Source organism: Diadema setosum, chromosome 13 (assembly GCF_964275005.1).
Source record: "Diadema setosum chromosome 13, eeDiaSeto1, whole genome shotgun sequence".
NCBI lineage: Eukaryota > Metazoa > Echinodermata > Echinoidea > Diadematoida > Diadematidae > Diadema > Diadema setosum.
In genome coordinates, this window is record NC_092697.1 from 23,989,098 (window position 1) to 24,014,182 (window position 25,085).

Sequence of the window (25,085 nt, forward strand, 5' to 3'; positions counted from 1 at the left end):
CTAGCTTCTCAGCCCCCACTCCGACACCTTCTTCTGGGCATTGGCCATGACAATCATGCTGGTGCCGTTGGAGATGAAGCTGCGGATGGTGCCGGGTCCAATGCCACGGTAGAGACCAAGGAAGCCCCCTCGTTCTCGGATCACAAGACGCATCCTCTGAAGGGTAGACATTTTCCTAGGAGAAACAGAAAAGTGTTTTGGTAATACGGTGCGCATTGTCTTTGGGCTGTACATCATCATAATGTATCATATTCATCAACTATTAATTCTCATTTAGAGGGTGTCACTCACAGTGTGACAGAATTTTGAATTTTGACTTACAGCATAAGAGTATCATCATTGTTGCTTTGCAAGGTAGCAAAGTACTTTCATATATTCCTGTTACATCCATCTTCAGTGTAGTGTGAAATAACCTTTATTGTATCCCCCGAACAGAGTTCGGAGGATACTATGGATTTGGCCTCGTCGCGCCGCGTCCGCCGCCACCGCCGCCGCCGCAGAGATTTCCTTGTGAGCGCTCTACCGGCTGCGTTTCTTTTCCGATCATCTTCAAAGTTGGCATGAAGGTGTATTATGGTTAGACGAAGACGCCTATTGTTTTTGGTGATGGCGCCCTCGCTTGTTCCGTCTGTGTACATGAAAAGGTAAATCCAATAGGGTCTGCTTGTGAGCACTCTACCGGCTGCGTTTCTTTTCCGATCATCTTCAAAGTTGGCACGAAGGTGTATTATGGTTAGACGAAGACGCCTATTGTTTTTGGTGGTGGCGCCCTCGCTTGTTCCGCCTGTATACATGAAAAGGTAAATCCAATAGGGTCTGCTTGTGAGCGCTCTACTGGCTGCGTTTCTTTTCCGATCATCTTCAAAGTTGGCATGAAGGTGTATTACGGTTAGACGAAGACGCCTATTGTTATTGTTCTGCTTGTGAGCTCTCTACTGGCTGCAGTTCTTCTTCGATCATCTTCAAACTTGGCATGAAGGTGTATTATGATTAGACGAAGATGCCTATTGTTTTTGGTGATGGTGCCCTCGCTTGTTCCGTCTTTATACATGAAAAGGTAAATCCAATAGCGTCTGCTTGTGAGCGCTCTACTGGCTGCAGTTCTTCTTCGATCATCTTCAAACTTGGCATGAAGGTGTATTATGGTTAGACGAAGATGCCTATTGTTTTTGGTGATGGCGCCCTCGCTTGTTCCGTCTTTATACATGAAAAGGTAAATCCAATAGGGTCTGCTTGTGAGCACTCTACTGGCTGCAGTTCTTCTTCGATCATATTCAAACTTGGCATGAAGGTGTATTATGGTTAGACGAAGATGCCTATTGTTTTTGGTGATGGCACCCTCGCTTGTTCCGTCTTTATACATGAAAAGGTAAATTCAATAGGGTCTGCTTGTGAGCGCTCTACTGGCTGCAGTTCTGCTGAGATCATCGTCAAATTTGGCATGAAGGTCCATTATGGTAAAGCGAAGCTGCCTATTGTTTTTTGTGTGGGCAGAGACATTGTTGCCATGGTAACAAGAATTTTGTGGAAATAGCAAAGATTTCCTTGAGAGTGCTCTACTGGCTGCATTTATTCTCCAATCATCTTCAAATTTGGCATGAAGGTCCATTATGGTAAAGCAAGGCCGCCTATTGTTTTTGGTTTCGGCGGAGACATCGTTGCCATGGAAACAAGAATTTTTGTGGAAATACATGTAGCAGAGATTGTCTTGTGAGCGCTCTACCGGCTGCATTTCTTCCATGATCATCTTCAAATTTGGCATGAAGGTCCTTTATTGTACAGCAAAGCCACTTATTGTTTTTGGTGTGGGCGGAGACATCGTTGCCATGGTAACAAGAATTTTTGTTTCAATAGCAGAGATTGTCTTGTGAGTGCTCTACTGGCTGCATTTCTTCTATGATCATCTTCAAATTTGGCATGAAGGTCCTTTATTGTAAAGCAAAGCCACGTATTGTTTTTGGTATGGGTGGGGACATGGTTACCATGGTAACCATATTTTTGTGGAAAATTTGGTAAAACCTGTAACTTCTGCTGTTTTCACCAGATTTTCATAACAGTTGGCACACGGAAGCAATATTAGAAGGTAAAGTGAAGATGCGTATCATTTTTGATGTGGGGAAGTCTTTATTGCCATGGTAACAATCCAACTGAGCGTTACCATAATTATGACAATCAATCCAATGTATCATGCTAACTTCATTCCAAGGTACATTTACATGTATCATAATGACATGCTGTTCACATGTAGAAAAGATGTAGCGTGTTTTCTGCTTGCTTGTTTCAAGTGTTCAAATAAACAGGCTCAAAGTTACAGCCACTTGACCATTGGCACCCATCATATACTTCAGAGCAATCTATCATATCCAAATTCTAACCACATATATGCAATATTATTGAAATATTTAAAATATTACCCCAAACACCTCCAAAGTACTGAGCGAATGTCTGTATGTTAATTTTGTACGAAATGTAAAGTCTTTTTAAGAAAAAAAATGCTTTGAAGAATATGATTTGTGATCTGCGTCCTTGTCGTGGGTGCCGGGCAACATTTTGCACTTGAAAGAATATTACAACTATATGTAAATCCTCAGTGCAAGACGGCTGAAAGATCACAGTGTTTCGTGTTTTGTTCAATTTTAGGCATGCTTTTTATTGTTACTTCATATGCAGTATTCAATTTGCTATGACATATTTTCCTGACCATCATACATTTCTCAAGTAACTCTGTTCTCTTGTTTTTCTGCTTAACACTCAATTAATATGCATCCCATATTACAATAATTCTTTTGAGGATTCAACCTGGTGTATTCATCAATTTTATGCATTCTTTTTAATGTTAATGTACAAAAAATGCTGCTGTCAAGCTGTATGTTATTATTTACTTTACCCCTGACAGGTTATCTAGTCACCAAAGAAATGGTTGTTCTCTATTTAGTTACATGTACATGCAGGCACATTCAAAATGATTATGTTCAGCAGTCAAAGCTATTTCTTTTTTAAAATCAGTTTTATATATCTTTTCACTGTGGGTGTTATATTCTGATTACCATGACATTTCACACAGTAACTCCATATCTCTGTTTATTCTAATCTGCTATGTTTTTTCTACAATAACATGCTGATTGTCACACTATTTTGTTAAAGTCATCTAGAAGCCATTAGCCGGACCACAACCACGCACTACTACTTAATCAAGCTCTATTTTATGTATTTTACCTTTGACAGGTTGCCAAGTCTCTGAGCAATACCAAGAACCATCACAATGAATCCAATGGATCATGCTTATGTCATTTCAAGCTACATGTATCATAATAACTACATTCTGTTCATTTTTTTTTCATCTATATAGAAAAGATGAAGTTTGTTTTCTGCTCGCTTGTTTGAAGTGTTTGTTTTCTACTTGCTTGTTTCAAGTTGCAAGGATGGATTACGCAATGGGTCCGGAGGATACATTGTCCAGGGGAAACATATCTATTTCTCATTTCAACTACTGCCATTCTCTGTTTATGAAAAATTCTATTCATAGCAAAATGCAGCAATTACTCCCTTTCTGTGGATACCCTGATAATGTGATCTACTTCCTAGTGGTAGTGCCAGTAACACTTTGCACTGACGTTTACATGTGGTTAACCTCTGTTTTAGCCACACACATATGATATCTACCATTCATGGACATCCTTTTTATATGTTGTCCATATTCACATCCAGATTCTAAATATGCAGAAGGACAGAACTACACTCAATGCTCAGTATCTTTGTTTATGTGTCTGATACCTTGTTATGATTTCTTTCTTTTTCCCTTACATATAGACAATGGCTCACTCTAGTGTGCAAAATGAAATTAACCTAACTGCCCTGTCTGCCAGATTGTACTTCACAACAAACGCAAATGAATCTGTCGATACCAAAGACTTATCATGTGCTATTCAAACCACGCTTCAAAAGGCATCAAGACTGATCAATGAGCAAAACTCTCAAATACAGCACCTCAACCACATCATCACAAATCAGAGACAACAGATAGCTGAAATGAAAAAATGTGAATTTAAATACCACAAATCACCACACAAATCGTCAACTGCTGCCACACCACAGAAGTCATCATCAACTGCTGCCACACCACAGAAGTTGTCATCAACTCCTGCCACACCACAGAAGTTGTCATCAACTCCTGCCACACCACAGAAGTCGTCATCAACTGCTGCCACACCACAGAAGTCGTCATCAACTGCTGCCACACCACAGAAGTCGTCATCAACTGCTGCCACACCACAGAAGTTGTCATCAACTCCTGCCACACCACAGAAGTCGTCATCAACTGTTGCCACACCACAGAAGTCGTCATCAACTCCTGCCACACCACAGAAGTCGTCATCAACTGTTGCCACACCAAAGAAGTCGTCATCAACTGCTGCCACACCACAGAAGTCGTCATCAACTGTTGCCACACCACAGAAGTCGTCATCAACTGTGGCCACAACTCTGACTTCGTCATACCAACCAGGTGCTGAAGAAAGTTCACAAATGGAGAAAAGCTAACCATCTACCACCACTACAAGTGATGAAATCATAAATGAACTAGACTTGGAATTTGTCAAGACTGACAAATTAGGTGATCCGATGTATTCAGAAATCAACGATTTTAGTCCTGATCCCATTAGGCATGACCATACAGGTTTCATCTGTGTTTAGGGACATTGGCCGTACGTGTGATGATTGGATTCTCGTTTAGAAAATGGAGTCAGGTCTGCCATCCTTGGTACCAAATTCCGTATACACTGTAACGAAGATACAGAATGAAGTATGTTTGACCATTGACCCTACTTTGAACAGCCAACATGGCATCTGAGCAAAAAGCTTTAATTTTAGCAAAGATTTTCGACATGATTTCGACGTCGTATGAAAAAACGGAGGACACATAGCTGTAGCGCAAAGTCTCAGCTACAACATATTAAAGTCTGGGAAATTCTCTGAAATTCACGGAAGGGTAAGTGAGCTAGTGATCGATAAAGACAATTATGTCAATTTTCACATCTAGAAAAATTCCCTCCCATAGAGATAACACGTCGTAACGAAGATGGCATCTGAGCAAAAAGTGGTTATTTTGTGAAATGATTCTTGTAACATGGTCTTTGCGTGTGCAAAATATGGGAAAGATAGGACATGTATTCACCAAGATACAGGATAAAACATTATGACCTTTGACCCTAATTTACACACTCAAGATGGTGTCTGATTAAGTAGTTATTATTTTACGAAATAATGTACGTGACATGAACAAAACGTGTGCAAAATATGGAGGTGATAGGAGCTGTTTCTCTTGAGTTGTTGCAAAGAAAGTTGCAGAAAGAAAGAAATATCGCAGTACATCGAAGATAAGCTTTAATTTCAACCACGTTTTTTTACGTAATCCCGACACCGTATGAAAAAGAAATGGTAAATTTGCGATAGCGCGTAGTCTCAGCTACAACATATTAAAATCTGGGAGAAATTCACCGAAGGGTAAGTGAGCTAGTGCTCGATAAAGACAATCATGTCAATTTTCATATATAGAAAAATTCCCTCCCATAGAGATAACACGTCATAACGAGGATAAAGAAAGAAGTACATATGACCTTTGACCCCGATCTGCACAGACAAGATGGAATCTCAGCAAAAAGTAGTTATTTTGTGAAATGATCCTTGTAATATGGTCTTTACGTGTGCAAAATATAGGAAAGATAGGACACATATTCAGCAAGATACAGGATAAAACATTTATGATCTTTGACCCTAATTTACATACCCAAGATGGTGTCCGATCAAGTAGTTGTTATTTTATGAAATAATGTACGTGACATGAACTAAACATGTGCAAAATATGGGGGTGATAGAAGCTGTTTTTCTTGAGTTATTGCAAAGAAAGTTGCAAAAAGAAAGGAATATGAAAGTAGATCGAAGATAAGCTTTAATTTCAACTAAGTTTTTGGACATGATTACGACACCGTATGAAAAAAAGAAGAAAACACTAACGATAGCCCAAAGTCTCAGCTACAACATATCGAAATCTGGGAGAAATTCACCGAAGCATAAGTGAGCTAGTGCTCGAAAAAGACAGTCATGTCAATTTTCATTTCCAGAAAAACTGCACTCCCATAGAGATAACACGTAAACTGGTCAAATTTGATAAGATTACTTTCAATCCATTTTTACGAGGTGATGCCGTCATCCGATCAAAATGTTGTTATTATATTAATGAAAGATCATTTAATAAGCTACAACATACTGAAATTTGGGTGAAAATTGGCGAAGGATAAGTGAGATACGCTCGAACAAACTTGAAATTTGATGACGTCATTTTGGAAATTTACTTTTTTCATTTTATTAAGAAATTTGATATTTTTTAATCATTTTTCCAGCATCGCCAACTCATGAAATGACATGTACAACTCATCAGCTTTCAAAATATGTAAAGAAAATGGGGGGTCACCGTCCATCCTGACGAGTAAAATCGGATTTAAAATTGGCGGTTTTTTGGCATAGTTGCACTGTATATCGCCATTGACGCGCGCGCGGAATTTCAACTTTGACGGGCCCGTATGACGTCATTTTGAGTTGGATCGACTTGAAACTTGATATAAATATTACTTGACATTTCAGGCATCCGATAAGTGTAAAAAAACGGAAAATTTCTATTGCATATGAGCTGTGCGTGCGTATATGTGCGCGCGCGTACGCGTCCGTCCAATTTTTTCATTTTTTCAAAAAATGCTCCAAATGGCCTGAAACGTGCGCAAAAAAATTTTGAGCTCGATTGGAGCATACAAATATTTCAACGCGCGCGTACGCGCACGTTTTCAGAGTAAAGATGAATTTTGAAAACATGAATAGACTCACCTTGATTTGAACTATATGTGACGTAAATTTCATAGAAAAATTCCATTCCATTAATGAGATATGAATGAGAATGTGTTTTCATATAATGACGTCATAGTGACGTCACGGTCGACTGATCACAATGATTTTACTTGATGGGTCGTCTTTGGGACACGATACATATATGGTATGATTTTGACATTGATAAGAAGAGGACTTTCTGAGCTAACCGATACACAAATTTTGTCCAGAAATAAAGAAGAAGAATAAAGAATCCGTACAGATACAGAAGGTGATCCGAGAGGATTCTCGGATCACCTAATTCATGAACACTGACACCGACGACGATGACCTACTCAGTTCCTCACTCGAGCTCTTCGAGAGCCAACAACAGACCTCACCAAAAAGAATGAAGTCTGAGTAGACAGTCATAAAACATCCAGGCTACTGGCTTCAGTTTATCACATGTACCTTCACTTCTTTTTAAAGTTTGTTTTCAAGTTGGATATTTTGAATGTTTCAACATGTACTATGTGTTTTAATCACTAACAAATTCATAAAAAGATAATTCAGATCATCCAGTCAGCATCTTTTCTATCCACAGCCACACTTTCTTTAATAGTGTGTAAATAGATGTAATCTACAATTAAAAATTCATTTCAAATTCAGCTAATATCCATATCACAAAACAAAGAATTTACCTTTTATCTCATAAGCAAGTTGTAGATTCAAACATATTTTTTTCTACTTTATGCTACATCAAACAACAATTTCTGTGTTTCTTGTCCTAGTGGTGCGCTTTCACCTATAATGAACAAACCACAATATCATGTTATTGCATATTTCAAATAGGCTCACTCACTCAAACCTGCTTTACACTATAGGCTTCCTGGCTATGCAATGTCTGTAATTTAAAAAAATACCTTTTGTAATTTAGCCGCAGTTTTCTCTCAACCCATAAAAAGTTTCTATTTCAGATATATGTATATTCTTAATTACATGTACCAAATAATAAAGTGTGTTTCTGTCCAAATATGAGTTAACTTTCAAAGCTTTTGCAATACAATGCAAATTACCTTTAACCCTATTCTAACTGGGCTATTTGAGACCAAGTTTTTACTGGGGGGGGGGGGGGTCAATTTGACCCCCCCCTTCAGATCTCGGCCGCCGATCGCGCGATCGCCACAAAATTTTGCCTGAACATAGAGCCGGATGTCAACTACAAGATTACATGATCATACAATAAAAAAATTTTGATTTCATATTTTTTAATAAATTAATTATGCAAATTAACGCATGAAATCATATTTTCACCAATAACTCCATCAAAAAGACTGAAGGATTATTAAATTTTTGTGTCAGAGTTCCTCAAGACACATCAAACAATTTTCCAGTAAAAAAATAGCGCAATCAAAATCATTTTCTTTTGTTTTTTATTGTTTTGTTAATTTCTTATGTATTTTATTGTTTTTTCGATCTTTTGTTTTCTATTGTTTTTTTTGCCAAAATTTGTTGGAGGCACTTTTTCAAGCTTATCTACATTAGAATTGATTTATTTCAATGGTTAAAAGTTGAAATAATCTAATTTATATCAATTAAACAAAAAAACACTGTTTGCATTGGATTTGCACACAAAATCATGAATTCCGAGCGTTTTTCGGGTTGACATGCATATGCAAAACATTGCCTAACTTCAAAACGGTGTACCCGGACGTCACAAATTTGGTCTCAAAATATGCGGGAGACTCGAATGAAAAAAGTCACGAAACGACGCGGCAAAATCTTTGCGCGTTGCGGAATCATGGCGCGAAACGTCGAGGGGGGGGGGTCAATTTGACCCCCCCCTCAGTTAGCATAGGGTTAATAGGTCTCTTGTGTTACAAGTACATTGTATTCTACTGTGAAAATCACCTTAAGTCTGTTAACTAATTATATAGCAAGTACACTATATTCAACAAAAAAAAAACTCTTAAGTATGTTAATTCTGCTATAAGTATTCTATAATGTAAGTCACCTTAGTTATATTTTTATGCAAATCATCTGCTCAAGGCATGTTGATTCTGATATAAATGTGTGTACATTCCACAGTACAAATCATCTTCTGTATGTAAATTTGTTGCAAGTATTGTACAATCCAAATCAGTGTACTTAATGTAATCAATAATTGAAAATGCATTTCAAATTCAGGTAATATCCATATGACATGAAAAGGATGTACCTTTTTTTTTAATCTCCTTAACAAGTTGTAGATTCAAATATTTTTTTTTTCTGCTTTATACTGCATCAAATCAATATTTTTCGTGTTTCTAAGCCCTAGTGGAACGCTTTCACTTATAATGAAGAAACTACAGTATCATGTTGTTGAATATTTTAAATAGGCTCACTCACTCAAACTTGCTCTACACTATAGGCTTGCTGGAAAACCAATTTTGGTAGAACAATATCTTTTATAATTTAGCCACAGTTTTCTCTCAACACATAAAAAACTTTTTATTTCACAGATGATTTATATATTCTTATTCCCGTGTAATAAACTGTATTTTTGTCCAAATATAGTCCAACCTTGATTATCCGGCCTCCTCTTATCTGGAACTCTCTATCATCCAGACGTGTCCATGCAGTTGAAATTTTGTTTCTCATTCAATGATTGTGAATTAAAAGCAATTTCAAGCACAAAACTCACTCAATTTACCTATAAGATTCCTAACACAATAAATAAGTGTACATTCACACAAAATCAATTATCATCATAATCAAAAACAAAATATTCATGTATTCACTGCACTGTACTGGGCCAACAGCCATACATTAACATTGTTTCTCTGATATCCAGCCAACTCGCTTATCCGGATGGGCGCTGGTCCCGCCATGGCCGGATAATCAAGGTCGAACTGTGTGAGTAAGCTTTTAAAGCTTTAACAATACAATGCAAATCACCTTAGATCTATCAATTGTGTTAAAAGAACATTGTATTCTACAATGCAAATCACCCTGGTAAAACCTGTAACTTCTGTTGTTTTTACCAGATTGTCATAACATTTGGCACACAGAAATAATATAAGAAGGTAAAGTGAAGATGCCTATCATTTTGACATGAAGGTCCATTATGGTAAAGCATAACTGCTTATTGTTTTTGATGTGGACAGAGACATTGCCATGGTAACAACAGTTTTGTGGAAATAGCAGAGTTTGTCTTGAGAGCACTCTACTGGCTGCATTTCTTCTCCAATCATCTTTAAATTTGGCATGAAGGTCCATAATTTATATGGTAAAGCAAAGCTGCCTATGGTTTTGGTATTAATGCAGTCATCCTTTCCATGGTAACAAAGAGATTTTCTGGAGATAGCTGAGATTGTCTTGTGGACACTCTACCGGCTACATTACTTCTCCGTTCATTGTCAAATTTGGCATGAAGGTTTATTATGGTAAAGGTTTATGATTTAGCTGTGGGCAGAGTCATAGTTACCATGGTAACAATATTTTTGGGGGGAAATTTGGTAAAACCTGTAACTTCTGCTGTTTTTACCAGATTGTCATAACAGTTGGCGCACAGAAGAAATATTACAAGGTAAAGTGAAGATGCCTGTCATTTTTGATGTGGGGAAGTCTTTATTGCCATGGTAACAATCCAACTAAGTGTTACCATAATTATGACAATCAATCCAATGTATCATGCTAACTTCATTCCAAGGTACATTTACATGTATTATAATGACATGCTGTTCCCATACAGAAAAGATGTAGTTTGTTTTCCACTTGCCTTTTCAGCCTGTTATTTTTGATGTGGGCAAGTCTTTATTGCCATGGTAACAATCCAACTAAGTGTTACCATAATTATGACAATCAATCCAATGTATCATGCTAACTTCATTCCAAGGTACATTTACATGTATTATAATGACATGCTGTTCCCATATAGAAAAGATGTAGTTTGTTTTCTACTTGCTTATTTCACGTGTTCAAATAAACAGGCTCAAAGTTACAGCCACTTGACCATTGGCACCCATCATATACTTCAGAGCAATTTATCATATCCAAATTTTAACCACATATGTGCAATATTATTCAAAACATTTAAAATATTACCCCAAACATCTCCAAAATACTGAGCGAATGTCTGTATGTTAATTTTGTACAAAGTGGGAAGTCTTTTTCATCAAAAAAAAAAATGCTTTGAAGAATATGATTTGTGGTCTGCGTCCTTGTCGTGGGTGCCGGGCAACATTTTGCACTTGAAAGAATATTACAACTCTATGTAAATCCTCAGTGCATGATGGCTGAAAGATCACAGTATTTTGTGTTTTGTTCAAATTTAGGCATGCTTTTTATTGTTACTCCATATGCAGTATTCAATTTGCTATAACATATTTTCTTGACCATCATACATTTCTCAAGCAACTCTGTTCTCTTGTTTTCCTGCTTAACACTCAATTAATATGCATCCCATATTACAATTATTCTTTTGAGGATTCAACCTGGTGTATTCATCAATTTTATGCATTCTTTTTAATGTTAATGTACAAAATACTGCTGTCAAGCTGTATGTTATTGTTTACTTTACCCCTGACAGGTTATCTAGTCACCAAAGAAATGGTTGTTCTTTATTTAGTTACATGTACATGCAGGCACATTCACACTGTTCAGCAGTCAAACCTAGTGTTTTTAAAAATCAATTTTATATATATTTTCAGTGTGGGTGTTATATTCAGATTACCATGACATTTCACACAGTAACTCCATTTCTCTGTTTATTCTAATCTGCTATGTTTTTTCTACAATAACATGCTGATTGTCACACTATTTTGTTAAAGTCATCTAGAAGCCATTAGCCGGACCACAACCACGCACTACTACTTAATCAAGCTCTATTTTATGTATTTTACCTTTGACAGGTTGCCAAGTCTCTGAGCAATACCAAGAACCATCACAATGAATCCAATGGATCATGCTTATGTCATTTCAAGCTACATGTATCATAATAACAACATCCTGTTCAATTTTTTTCATCTATATAGAAAAGATGAAGTTTGTTTTTTACTTGCTTGTTGAAGTGTTTGTTTTCTACTCACTTCTTACAAGTGCTTGTTTCAAGTTTTGAAATACACACTCAAACGTGGAGCCACTTGCACCCATCAGTATAATTCACAGCAATCTATCCCAACTTTAAACTACCGATGCAGTTCCCACCGAATCACATCAAGTGGATGTATAGAAACGTGTTAGACATTTTGAGATCATGCCGCGCACCAAGAAGCAAAGCCCAGAAAAGCGACGTGCTCTCCACAGAGAGCTGATGCAGCGGACCAGGAGGACTGTCCAAGGCTCATTTCACCAGGGTTCTCCATTACTACCGTCACAAACCCGTGGAACTCAGTGTACATGCATGTCACTCATCGCCCTGCTCACAGCTCAGAAAACGTCGCCAGCCATTTGGACAACTGCTGACCTGGACAGCATACTCCTCGAGGGTGACCAGCTTTACTCCTCCTATTGTCACGGGCATTTCATCATGATTAATGAGCTTCTGCAGTCATTGTCCCACCATGGTGTCCAGTATACACTTGCATACCACGATGGCTACTGTGGAACCTTGGGGAGGAATATTACAGATGCTCCTTTCTACACACTTGCTGATGCCATCATTGCGGCGCAGAGGGTGTCCCAACACAACTTTCTGCTTGTAGGATCTGAGGCCCTCAGTTACACCTGTATGCTGATGAACTTAGGACCACAACATGGATGTTTTATTTTTGACTCACATTCCAGGAATGTTAATGGTATGGGGACAGCAGATGGCACATCTGTATTAGTAACATTACCCAGTGTAGACCAGGTGGCAAACCACATTCATCAACTATCAATTTCCCTCCAACTACAAACTCCAAATGATAAGTTTGAGGTTGTCCCTTGCTCACTGCACTTTAAACAGCAGGAACTTCAGTTTTACACACCAATCGACCAGTATCTCAAACAACAAGCTGCAAAACAAAGTCAGAAAAAGCAACAATATCAAAACAAATGGCTCAGCAAACCGGGGGTAAAAGAGCACCGCCAATTACGAGAGAAGGTTAATCGCAGTGACCTAGATGTGAAGAGAATCCGAAGAGAACGAGAAGCAGCCCACAGGGAGCAACCTGAAGTCAAACAGGCCAGGCAGAAGCGAGAAGCAGCCCAGAGGCAGCAGCCTGAAGTGAAACAGGCCAGACAAATGCAAGAAGCAGCCCAGAAGCAGCAGGCTGAAGTGAAACAGGCCAGAGAGATGCGAGAAGCAGCCCAGAGGCAACAGCCTGAAGTCAAACAGACAGGGCAGAAGCGAGAAGCATCCCAGAGGCAGCAGGCTGAAGTGAAACACACCAGACAGATACGGGAAGCATCCCAGAGGCAGCAGGCTGAAGTGAAACAGGCCAGGCAGAAGCGGGAAGCATCCCAGAGGCAGCAGGCTGAAGTGAAACAGGCCAGGCAGAAGCGGGAAGCATCCCAGAGGCGGCAGGTTGAAGTGAAACAGGCCAGACAAATCCGAGAAGCAGCCCAGAGGCAGCAGGCTGAAGTGAAACAGGCCAGGCAGAACCGGGAAGCATCCCAGAGGCAGCAGGCTGAAGTGAAACAGGCCAGGCAGAAGCGGGAAGCATCCCAGAGGCAGCAAGCTGAAGTGAAACAGGCCAGGCAGAAGAGGGAAGCAGCCCAAAGGCAGCAGGCTGAAGTCAAACAGGCCAGGCAACAAAAACGCAAGATTCATGACCACCACCACAAGATTAAGAAAGCTAGGAGAGAGCGAGAAGCAGCCCAGAGGCAGCAGCCTCAAGTGAAACAGGCCAGGCAGATACGTGAAAAAAACCAAAGGCAGCAAGCACAAGTCATGGAAACATTAGACAAAAGCACAAAAGGGCCCACAAACAACTGGCAGAATCTGAAAAGCTCAAAGACATTAATGAAGTACTGCACAGGTTTGAACAAAAAATATCTGAACTTCCAAATTACACATGTTGTGTGTGTGAGAGATTTAGGTTCAGACACCAGGTCCAGAAATACATACCTAAAAAGTATAAAGACCATGCACAGTTAGTGGAAATGTGTCAGCTGAATGATGAAAAGGAGAATCAGTGGATCTGTTTGGCATGTCATAAGTCCATGACAAAAGGGAAATTACCTCCATTAGCCACCATAGGAAATAATCTCAAACCTATCGGCATGCCAGTAGATTTGAAGGACCTCAACACACTTGAGCAGTTTCTTTTGACACATGTAATACCCTTCATGAAGATCATATGTCTGCCAAAAAGAACACAAAGGGGAATGCATGGACCTGTAGTATGTGTAGCAGCCAATGTACCTGACACTGTCTCCAAGCTGCCACGATCTATTGATGACAGTGCACTATTGAAAGTGAAGTTAAAGAGAAAGCTACAGTACCGTGGTCACCACCTTTACCAAAAAGTCCGTACAAACGTTGTTGCTGATGCATTTCAGTTTTTGCTGCAAAAACATCCTTCATTTGCAGACATTCCAAGGGATCGTGAGATTCATTTCTCCTGTGAAGGTGATTCAGCTGCTCTTATAACAGAGTCACAGCTCCAACCAAGTAGCACAGGAGAAATAGAATCTACTGATGTCAAAGGTCCGCACCCTTCTCCAAGTACAAGCCAGGAAAATCAAAGTGATCCTCTTGATGAAAATGAGGTTAGTGAGACCTCAGCTCCTCTTGTGACCTGCCTCCAACCAACAGACCTCTCGCAATATATCAGTGACACCCAGGAAGATGATATCTTCTGTGTAGCCCCTTCTGAACAGAAGCCTCGGCTGCTCGGCTGCGCGACCCGCCGAGCACCAATTTCTAGTTCTAATTCATCTTTATAGTAGGAGAGTACATTGCTGTCAAAGTAACTAACACATTGGTCAGCCATTACAAGAACAAAATTCCTTGCCATTGCAAATTTAACTCCATCAGAATTCGACAGGCTTGCTCCAGAGGCACAGGAAATACAGTTGTACTACTGAAACTGGTGTTGATCAAAAATGCACACACACACAACCAGTACATAACATCAGATTATTTCCAAACACCTGTGCATTTCATTGCTTCCAAATTTATTCAAGCAAATTTATACAAGCAGAATGGAAATGTCAGTACTTGCTGCATTTAATATGACAGTACCATGACAGAGATATGAAGTGTGAATATTGCAGTCAGTATTTCTTCATTACGAGTATACACTTTGCTTTCACAAGTAATCATTCACAGTTGATATTGTGGTCCTGGTTTAACCCTTTATATGCCCATGCATATGGTGAACCACCAATAGCCACTGTCATCATAATCATTCATTATCAAATTTTGAGGTTTGCTTTGTACTGTGCTTTACAAAGTTTAACCCTCTGCATGTTGAATGCCTTGAAGTCCTAAATGACCCAGCTCTTTTGCTGGCATTTGATTAGGGCACTGATTTGACTGCAGGAACTGGTTGCAGAGGATATGAAGCCCCATGGAAACTTGCAACACCTCACAGGCAGTAGATCAATTCTCTCTTAGATTGGTCTTCATTCTGAATACATGTATGATAGTGGGGCAAACCCACTCGGGTGTAGAGTAACAATAGGACAGGGGACCACAAGTCCACTGTGATTGTACTTCCGTCAGAGGATATGGTAATCCCTATTCACTAACAGATAGCTTTTAATAGCAAAGACATCTCCATGGATTTAGTTCAGAAAGCAGAGCAGGGTCAAAGCACTTACTTGCCATAGTTTCCCTGCACTTGTGACTTCATGTACTCTAGAGGCCACACCAGCCACCATGACAGAGTGAGCTACACAGTCAAGGAATAATTAAACCTCACAGATGTTTTGAATCCCATGATATTAACATTCATTCGTGGCTGCATGCAACTCCTACACCTGATGAATATGCCTTACTAAAATTCACAGGAAACACTAATGTCAATATTAATATTTTGATTTTTAAAGATGACATGATTTCATGTCTGTTGGATAAACAGTACTACAACTGTACGTGGATGAAACAGTCTATTGCACCATGATAATTCATATTGACTAATTCCTCCTCTTCGTGTACTCTCTGTCGGCTGGAAACTGACTAGACACACATGGTTGAAGCATCTACCTATACTTGTAGCTATATAGTCATAGTGGACTCCTCTGCCACTTTGCATGGTTCATGTGTTTCTTTTAAATGAAAAAAGTATGAGGATTTTCATTTCATATTCATTTCATATTCATAACAGAATTATGATATGATTTTTTTAGCATAACTGTAATCCTGACAAAGGGCATATAATTCAAATTCTTTAAGTCACAGAATGCTTAATTTCATCCATGTCTATGGTTTTGGCTATTCAGACACATTGCATGCTAGGTAAATTCTATACAATGTGTACCCTGTGCTATTTTATGAAGAGTACAGGTTCACTTGGGCATGACTGCAATTTCTGTGAGTACACAGATTGCACTCAATCAAAGGATATGTGGCAGCTGTCCCCGAAACAAGAAAAGGACCAAGGACGCTCTGGTTGAAGACTTCTGGGAAGTGTCTTCTCTGGGTGTCTATCAGGATGAAGTAGGTCGTCATCAACCCCAACGTTCTGCACCACGTCACTCCAAAGCCCTAGGGTACGATGAATTTCACCAATTTCATAGCTGATATCCTATTTTCAGCTCTAGGTTGTGTGTGGGTATGTGTGTGTTCTTCCCCAGCAGATTAAAACTGACAATGAACACTGCTCAGAAAGGATTGCATTGTTTAATCAAACAAATCTTAATGGAAAGCAACGATATCTTTTTCTTTTTGGGGCTTCAATTTGTATCAGGTCAAATTTTTGGAATGGCTACTACATACAGATTGCATTTTGGGCATAGCCTTAAACTAAATATTTCAGTCAAATGTTACCAGTGCATAGACATTGTGAACATAATTTATTGATAATTGTGAAATGCATTGAACTGACTGTAAGACTAGAATATCCTTGATCAACCCTGCAGTCACAAGGAAACAAAGTTCATTGAGGGAGAGAAACACCAAACCTGACTCACCTGGTACAGACCTCTAAAGGTCCAGGTTTGCTGTGTCTGCCTTCGAATCTACACATGGAAGTAAGAAACAACAGGAAAATATCAGAAAGTTAATAATGCTGGGATTAAACATCCTTTTCCATAATGTTTCATACTGAATTCACAATAACACTATTTCTCTCACTGAAAACAAACTTGGCAATTTACACATTTCAAGGTTTCAACCAGTAGCTGAATTACTTTTCACATACGAGGCAGAGATGTGCATACATGTATCACATAATGAAATACGGGGGGGGGGGGGGGGGGGGGGATATACGAGTGTAGCTGGTCTCATGAGCAGAATGGAATAAGCATCAGGAAGATTACCGTAAGTGGTCACAAAATAATACAAATGTTAAAATTCAAGGCACCTGGGAGGTGTTCTCCGTGAAGATGGAAGATGTTTCATTATCAAGAGATAAATACATGAACTGGTATGGCAAACAATGTATTCAAAACGAGTTAAAGTATATACTTTGCTTCTGAGAACAAATTGACAAAGACAATTGTAGATAGCGCGCTCTTTATGGAAATGAGACTTGGATAAGAGGTGGCAGAAAAGAGTTTAAGGAAAAGGTAATGAGTCGTGTTGAGTGAAGTCCAATACACAACGATACTTGGGTCTGATGATCGTAGAAGAATTTTGGAAACGGTAGAAGTAGTGGTGTCAGTAGTGCTAGAAGAAGTAGCATTGCCCTGGTTGATGCACTTACTTTGGCTAGTTCTAGTGGTGATTCTATAATTGCACGAGCCGTTGAACCACACAAGCCTGCAAGCACGACACGTCTACAAAATGAAAGCACCAAACAACATCTACATTGTATGGAGCTGAATTCCTTACACTTTAAACTTACGGTTTAAACTTGCTGAAAAAAAAAAAACAAACACACAAACAAACAATAAGAATGGCACTCACATAGCTAGCATTACTACAACTGTACATCACTTTAAATACACATAATACATGTAGGTGACTGTGATAGGATTGTTTTGCAATTTTCAAGCAATTTCTTTCAAAAGCTGCATGGTAAATTGGAACATAATGAGATCTTTGAATTTGTTTGTGTTACAGGTGACTCCCTTCATAAAGAATTCCTCATGACCAGCAGTTTTTTCTCGCTATATTGAAATTTCTTTGCAGCCAAATAATAAGGTATACACAGATATGCAGACATTGATTTGGGAACCTAAATTTTTACTTCGTTACATGATTTAACAAGAGTTCTGTTATAACCATGTTTACAAGAATGGGAGCTACATTTGTATCCGGGAATTCCATATATCTACATAATATGTAAACTTTCAAAAGAATTTGGCAAATGAACAATGTATGTGATTAAGTACATGAATATAATGTAAAGAGTGAAATGATTAAGTATGGCCCTTTAATCACACAGCACTGAAGCAAGCAGGAGACAGAATGAGTGTTTGATAATAATTGCACTGGTACAGTAAGCATGAAAGAAAGTGGCGTTATATGGCTATTAATGAACCACAGGATTTTTTTTCTTCTTTTTCCTCCCTATTTGGTATTGGTTTGCCTCATTTTGAACCTGGTAACTTTTTTTTTTGTCTTGTTGTTCCTTTCTTCTCTTTATTCATTGATACTGAAATGGAATTATTGTTGTATGAGTATGTATCAAAATAGTCATTCCACTTTTGGAATACAGCAGTTTAGAAGTAAGCTGGTTCTATGTTCTTTAACTGTTCTATGTTCTTTAACTGTTCTATGTTCTTTAACTGTTCTGCATTCTCCATACATTTAGAATGGAAGTTTTTGATATATCAATGTTGTATATTTGATAGAAAACATATAAAGAGTATGATAGACATGGATTATTTCAGTGTTTTGATTTTTCTATTTCTTGTTCGACATACTGTAAGTTTTATGACCAAAATATATACAAATGTTTTAGAAATGATGAATTACAAACAGAAATACTCCCATTCATTAAATTGCACACACGAGTAACTTGCTGATATTAACCTACACTGTACAAAAGAACTATTAAAAGATTGCACGCAAGTTTTTAATTTTACATTGCTGCAGAAGATGTCAGCGATACCACAAATTTAAAGGGTGTGTACAGTTCTGGTCGAGGTGAGGATTTAGCTTTTAACGATTTGCAAGATATTCAGAAACCACTCTATGAGATGTCCAAGAGCGTGATATTAACCTACACTGTACAAAAGAACTATTAAAAGATTGCACGCAAGTTTTTAATTTTACATTGCTGCAGAAGATGTCAGCGATACCACAAATTTAAAGGGTGTGTACAGTTCTGGTCGAGGTGAGGATTTAGCTTTTAACGATTTGCAAGATATTCAGAAACCACTCTATGAGATGTCCAAGAGCATGCAAATCTAAGGGGTATCAAAAGTTTATTTAATGAAAATCGGTTTTGAAATGGCCGAGATATTAAAAAACAAGGTGAAACAAAGAGATTCTAATAAAAGGCGTGGCCTGTCGCCTTTTATTATTATCACTTTTTTTGGAGATCTCAGCCATTTGAAAACCAATTTTAATCAAATAAACGTTGAATCCTTCTTAAAATTACATGCTCTTTCATATTTCATAAGAGGTTTCTCATCATCTCACTTAGGAATGTTCAAAACATGAATCCCCACCTCAACCAGTACTGAGCAGTCCCTTAAAGTTAGACACACATTGCTCAAACTGACAGAAATTAATGAGAATTTTTCAATCAAATCGATCCTTCCATTTTGATGATGATGATGAAAGCAAGGGTAATCTGAAGTCCAATAAAATATGGACTACTTTTCTTTTAAGATGGATATCTTAAATCAACTTCCAGCAAACACTGCAAATGCTGCAGTACAGAGCTGCTGCCTCTGGAGGCCATTTCATAGGTGTGCCAACAGAAGTGGCATAATGTACCATGGAAAGATAGAAATGATTACTTACACCTGCAAACCACCTGTAAAAGGAATTTCTGTTCTGCACTGAGGATTGTCAAGGAGTGTATATCTGGAAGGGGAAAAAAGAGCACAGACATGCTTAAATATCAAAATAAGCAATTAATCCTCTGTTCACATTTCACAGATTTCCAATGGAGATGATATGATAAAAAGTTTAAGATATGCTTACAATCCACAAATTTTAAGATATTTCGCATCTCAGAGGCTCTTTGCTGGGATCTTGTGATACATCACTTCTTGTTATTTTTACAACCATGTGACTTCGCATCACAAAATCAACAAAAAAGTTGCATCCCAAGATTTGACAAGGACTCAAAATGGGTGAAATGGGTGAACCTAGTTAGTTTTCAGTTTTTGGTATTTTCGGAAAGAGCAATCCTTCCTTTACACAATGTGTAAGTTTGGGATCAGAAAATGAATGGGAAGTTGTGTGTTTGGCAGTTTTTCTAGAACATGTTCTTTGTTAGAAGTGTGATGAGGTATGTTTCAGAGACTTAGTGTTATTTCTCAGAAACCCTTTACACCCTCTTTACTTTCAACTCAAATAACTGTTAAAAAGATGAATGCTACTGCTTTGAAAGTTAATAGTGGTCATGAATAAAATGTGCTAATAGAGTGAACAAAATTTCAGCTTAATCTGATAATCCCTCCACTGTGGTTGCCCTGGAGTCTTTTTTTTTTTCCATTCATCATAGGGAGCACAGCTCAGTGAGATTATCACAGCACTTGAATAGACCCTAAACTTCAAAGCCTTCTACCTAAATACGCACAAGACTACTCCATGGTCTGTACCTTCTTCCATTATTTCAGTGCAGCAGCTTAGGAAAGTCAATTTGTATTGAGTTATACATCATTTTAAAGCTTGGAATCTGCTTTTTCAGAATCCATGTCTGCTGAGTTTTTGTTGGTTTTCTGATGAATGCTCACATATAATGGTAACACCAATAGTAACATTTGTTTCTTCAAGTATCAGTTAGTCTTTGATACCTACAATGTATGCTTAAAATATCTCAAAGAAAAAAAAAATCCTCAAATACAAGTTACTACGAAATCAAAGCAAATTAAACAATGCATACTCACACTGACTCAAACACACCAAACTGTGTTGATCTGTAGATTCCTGAGCCCCACAAGACAGGAATGGAACCTCTACAACAGACAGCAATGAAGATTATTGCATTGTTAGTACCAATACTTAAAAATATGCTTGCATAGACCCAAGTGAATAGGAGTGGAATATTCATGTTGTGATGCATTGCCAGGGAAAAAAAAAGGAGGTAACTGTTTCTTCAAATGTTCACTCTGCTACATTTGTGCAGAAATTCTATCTACATAAAATCATTAAATGTCCTACACTTTGCATGAAATGCTTGAAATGAAATGTTAAAGTCAGATCATCCCTACACTTAAAAAAAAAAAAAAAAATCAGAGTCACTCCAAAACAGTCAAACTTACATGTATAAGTCAATTTAGACATGAAAATATGAATAATACAGCACTTATGGAACAGATCTCCTCATCATTGGATCAACTATGAATGTACTGTCTACCATCAGGTACTCCTGTAACTTAACAAACAAGAATGTCAACATTTGAGACTTTATTTTGACAATGAAGAAGTTGGCAAAGACTTTTATTCCCTTGCAGTTTTCCTGCATGGGTGAAAACAAGCTTTATTACAAGCTACAAAACCCACCGATGTCTGCAAACACAACTGGTTTAGCCTTAAAAGATCACAACACTGGTTAAAGCTAAAGACATTAATTCACATTTTCAACCCCAGCACTGATCTGCAGAAACATATATTATGAATAAAAACAAAAGAAAAAGAAAAATACAGCAAATTAAAAAAAAAAATTAAATAAACAACTTGATGAATTTACCTGTATAGACCAATGATTCCTTGTGTCCTTAAGGTCTTGATGAGAGTTCTAAACATGTTTGTCTTCTCATACCCAGACTGTGCTTGCATCTTGGTCTTGATGGTGTCAAAGGGATGACCAACTATAACACTGGTGGTGCCATAGAGGACTCCCACTAAAAAAAGAAGAGTGATGAAATGCAAGTATGAAGTTGGCCAGAGACTTTACATTGTAGGTTTGTTGGCCAGTAGAAACTTCGGCAAAATCAAAATCGTGAAATACACTGTAGGTCAAGGCCCCATGGGCCCCACTGCAGGGCGCACGCATGCATAAATAGCAAGCAAGGTTAGGGTCTAGTAGTACCGTACTAAACCTTGTGGCGCTCCATTGCACTGTTTTAAAATGTGGGAATTGAAATATTTGCATGCTTTTATTTTCGCACTAATTTCAAGTTGCGCGAAATGTGCAAACATTTCAACACAGCTAAAATTTCCACTTTTACAGTGCCCATGCCATGGTACGGCCTGGCTACAGTGGATCGTAGGTCATTAACACTTTTATAGCGACTGGGCTGTAGCTGTTAGCTGTGTATATTTTAGTTACCTGTTGTCATACGCTCGTTGTTCCCAAAAATCATATTTACAAAAGAGAAATGCCTAATCAAATAATTCTACTTTTAACTATTTTACCCAATCTACCTTGCCTTGCTTGCTTGCAATGCTACCACTGTTACCAGTATGGTTGAGGGGTCTAGATATCGCGCACGAAAATTTGAAATGCTCTTATAATAGAAGTTATTCCATAATCGTACCTGAATTTCTCAATGAATATCACGAAAATGCAGAAAAATCACCTCCCAAAATCTCCTGATGATACGATGATGGAGTAGTGCGCTGTCGCCGTTTGTATGTCGGACTTTTTTTTATGCGTTCAATTTCTCGGGGTATGTAAAGATCGCGCAGCTGCCCTCTGTAGTTTCATGCGTGAAAGTGTCTGCCCCTCTGGGGCTGTAACGTGCTCCGGCTTTCGTAGAATATTTTTTCACTTGATATTAAATTTGTCCCTGTTAAGCAACAGCAGTATTATTATTGTTATTATTATTATTATCATTATTACTATTATCACCACCACCATCATCGATCATCATAATCATCATCTTTTTTTTTTTATGAAGCAATGTCATGCTGAAAGTACAGCTCGATTCTTTTTTTTTCTTATGAATGCACTGTCATGGTAAAAGGACAGCTCCATTTGATTTTAATGAAAGTAAGTAAGCAGTGTATGTTGTTTTTTTTTTTCGGTGCGTTGTATATTCTTTACGAATGCACTGTTTCTGCTGAAAGTACAGCTTGGTTTGATTTCATTATAATTGTGTTTTGTTGAATCGTGGATTCTATGATACATGTGATTTGATTTATCATGACACTGTATTGAATATGGAATCAATAAAAGATTATGGAAAAAAAATCATCATCATTATCATTTTCATTATTATTATTATCACTTCCACCACCATCATCATTTTATCATTCTTATTATCATTATTTTTATCATTGATATTTTGATAATCGTTAATGATTTTCATTTATAAAGTTTTCTTACAATATTTCTAATCACTTTAACCAATAATATACACGTAATATAAAATGGAAAAAAGTAAAATATGAACATATATTTTGTGTGTGTGTGTGTGTGTGTGTTTGTGTGTGTGCTTACCCATTCGTCATCCTCTCATTTTCGTCACCCATTTGTCACACTCTCATCTAATTTTTCTTCAGTATCATGACCCTCCCCTGTCACAAATATATCACAAGTTAGCGCAGGAAATCACAAGCAAATTCAAATTGAAATCACACTTCAACTTCGATACACTGAAATATTTATTCCTTTGTAATATTATAATCGTTGTGTTGAAATTTGACTTAAAACAACATTTATTAACAGTATTTCAGCGTAGCTGGCAGCATACATTGTTCTTGTGTATGATGACGTCACGTGGTAAATGATCGATCGAACAAATTACGAATTCTATCGACTACGAACGAGACAAGCGAGACGACACGTCTAGGCTACAACATCCTTAGAACAGATTTTAAGGTTAGGTAGGTAAATTACAAGGTAAAAAATTGGAAATTTAGTGGAAAATTTTTTGGAAATCAAAATTTCTTACCTGCTTCCTTCTCATGTTGGGCGGTAAGTCATGTATGTTTATTCCATGGGCGTATCGGCAAATTTTGCGCTTATTCCTACGCGTAATATCGCTTGCTGTACGCAGTTACGCTATGCGCGATCATTAGGTCCCTGCGCGAAACCTAGTACCCTTACTATACTACAGTTTGACCTCGATTATCCGGCCTCCTTTTATCCGGAAATCTCTATTATCCGGACGCATTCACGCAGTGCAGGACTTTTTTTTTTAATCCAAAAATTGAGAAAAAAACAGTGACTTTCATGGATCTATTTCACTAATTTCATAAGATGTGCATGATAGGTTTCTCAATATCTAATGCGGTAAAACATGTATGATTTTCACATAAAGATATACTTTATTTTTGTGAAGAAGGGACCACAATTTTGCGCAGGCTAGCATATTTACAAAAGAGAAATGCCTAATCAAATAATTCTACTTTTAACTATTTTACCCAATCTACCTTGCCTTGCTTGCTTGCAAGCAAGTCTCTGAAAGTCCACCCTCTACGCAACCTCCAGTTAAAACTCCACAGGAGATGTTTAGGACTCAATAGGAGGTCTACTTATCCAAGATCCAAGATAGATTACACCACCGTTGCAAGGCATGCTACCTGCCTAGCTGCCACCATAGTGCCAGTGCACTGGGACGGCAGCTTGCACGGCAGCTATAAAATCTACATTAACATTGTGTACGTCTCCCATATCCGGCCAATTCGCTTATCTGGATGAGCGCCGATCCCAACATGGACGGATAATCGAGGCAGAACTGTACTAGTCTAGTTTGAAAATACACAACAGATGCACATGCACGAACTGTCTACTGACGTATAAATATCTTAATGTTCTACTGTCGTTTTCTACTGAAGTGTTTGATGACTATCTAAATTAGTATGGGTGGCGCTGCTGTCCCATCATCATCATCATCATCATCGCTGTCCATACCATCAATGTCGGGCATCAACTGCTCACTAGTCACAGGACTGACTTTAAACTATTAAGATACTGAGGAAAGAACAATATGTAACATCAGTTAGAGGTGTAGAACATCTACAGGACTACAGTAGTCTAGAATCTAGGTCTCTACTATTTGGTCATCGGAAGATGGCTAGACTAACCACTTATTCCTATGGCTCCTTCTTTCAGCCAGTGAGATCTCTCTTCATTGTGCGTCAT

At 38.1% G+C, this 25,085-nt stretch overlaps 2 protein-coding genes across 2 annotated transcripts in view; one reads left to right on the forward strand and one right to left on the reverse strand.

Moving 5' to 3' along the window:
• LOC140236983 (uncharacterized) overlaps nt 1–25,085 on the forward strand; it is a 59,596-nt gene that overhangs the window by 32,555 nt on the left and 1,956 nt on the right. The gene's annotated exons all lie outside the window — the stretch shown is intronic.
• Nucleotides 1–25,085, reverse strand: LOC140236498 (uncharacterized). The gene is made up of 9 exons (XM_072316419.1): nt 25,028–25,085; nt 21,744–21,897; nt 20,941–21,009; nt 19,847–19,909; nt 17,634–17,706; nt 16,900–16,947; nt 16,340–16,474; nt 15,589–15,659; nt 1–175 (listed from the first exon to the last, which is right to left on the reverse strand). The coding sequence occupies exons 1-9, from the start codon at nt 25,083–25,085 to the stop codon at nt 1–3; spliced, it is 846 nt and encodes a 281-aa protein (XP_072172520.1).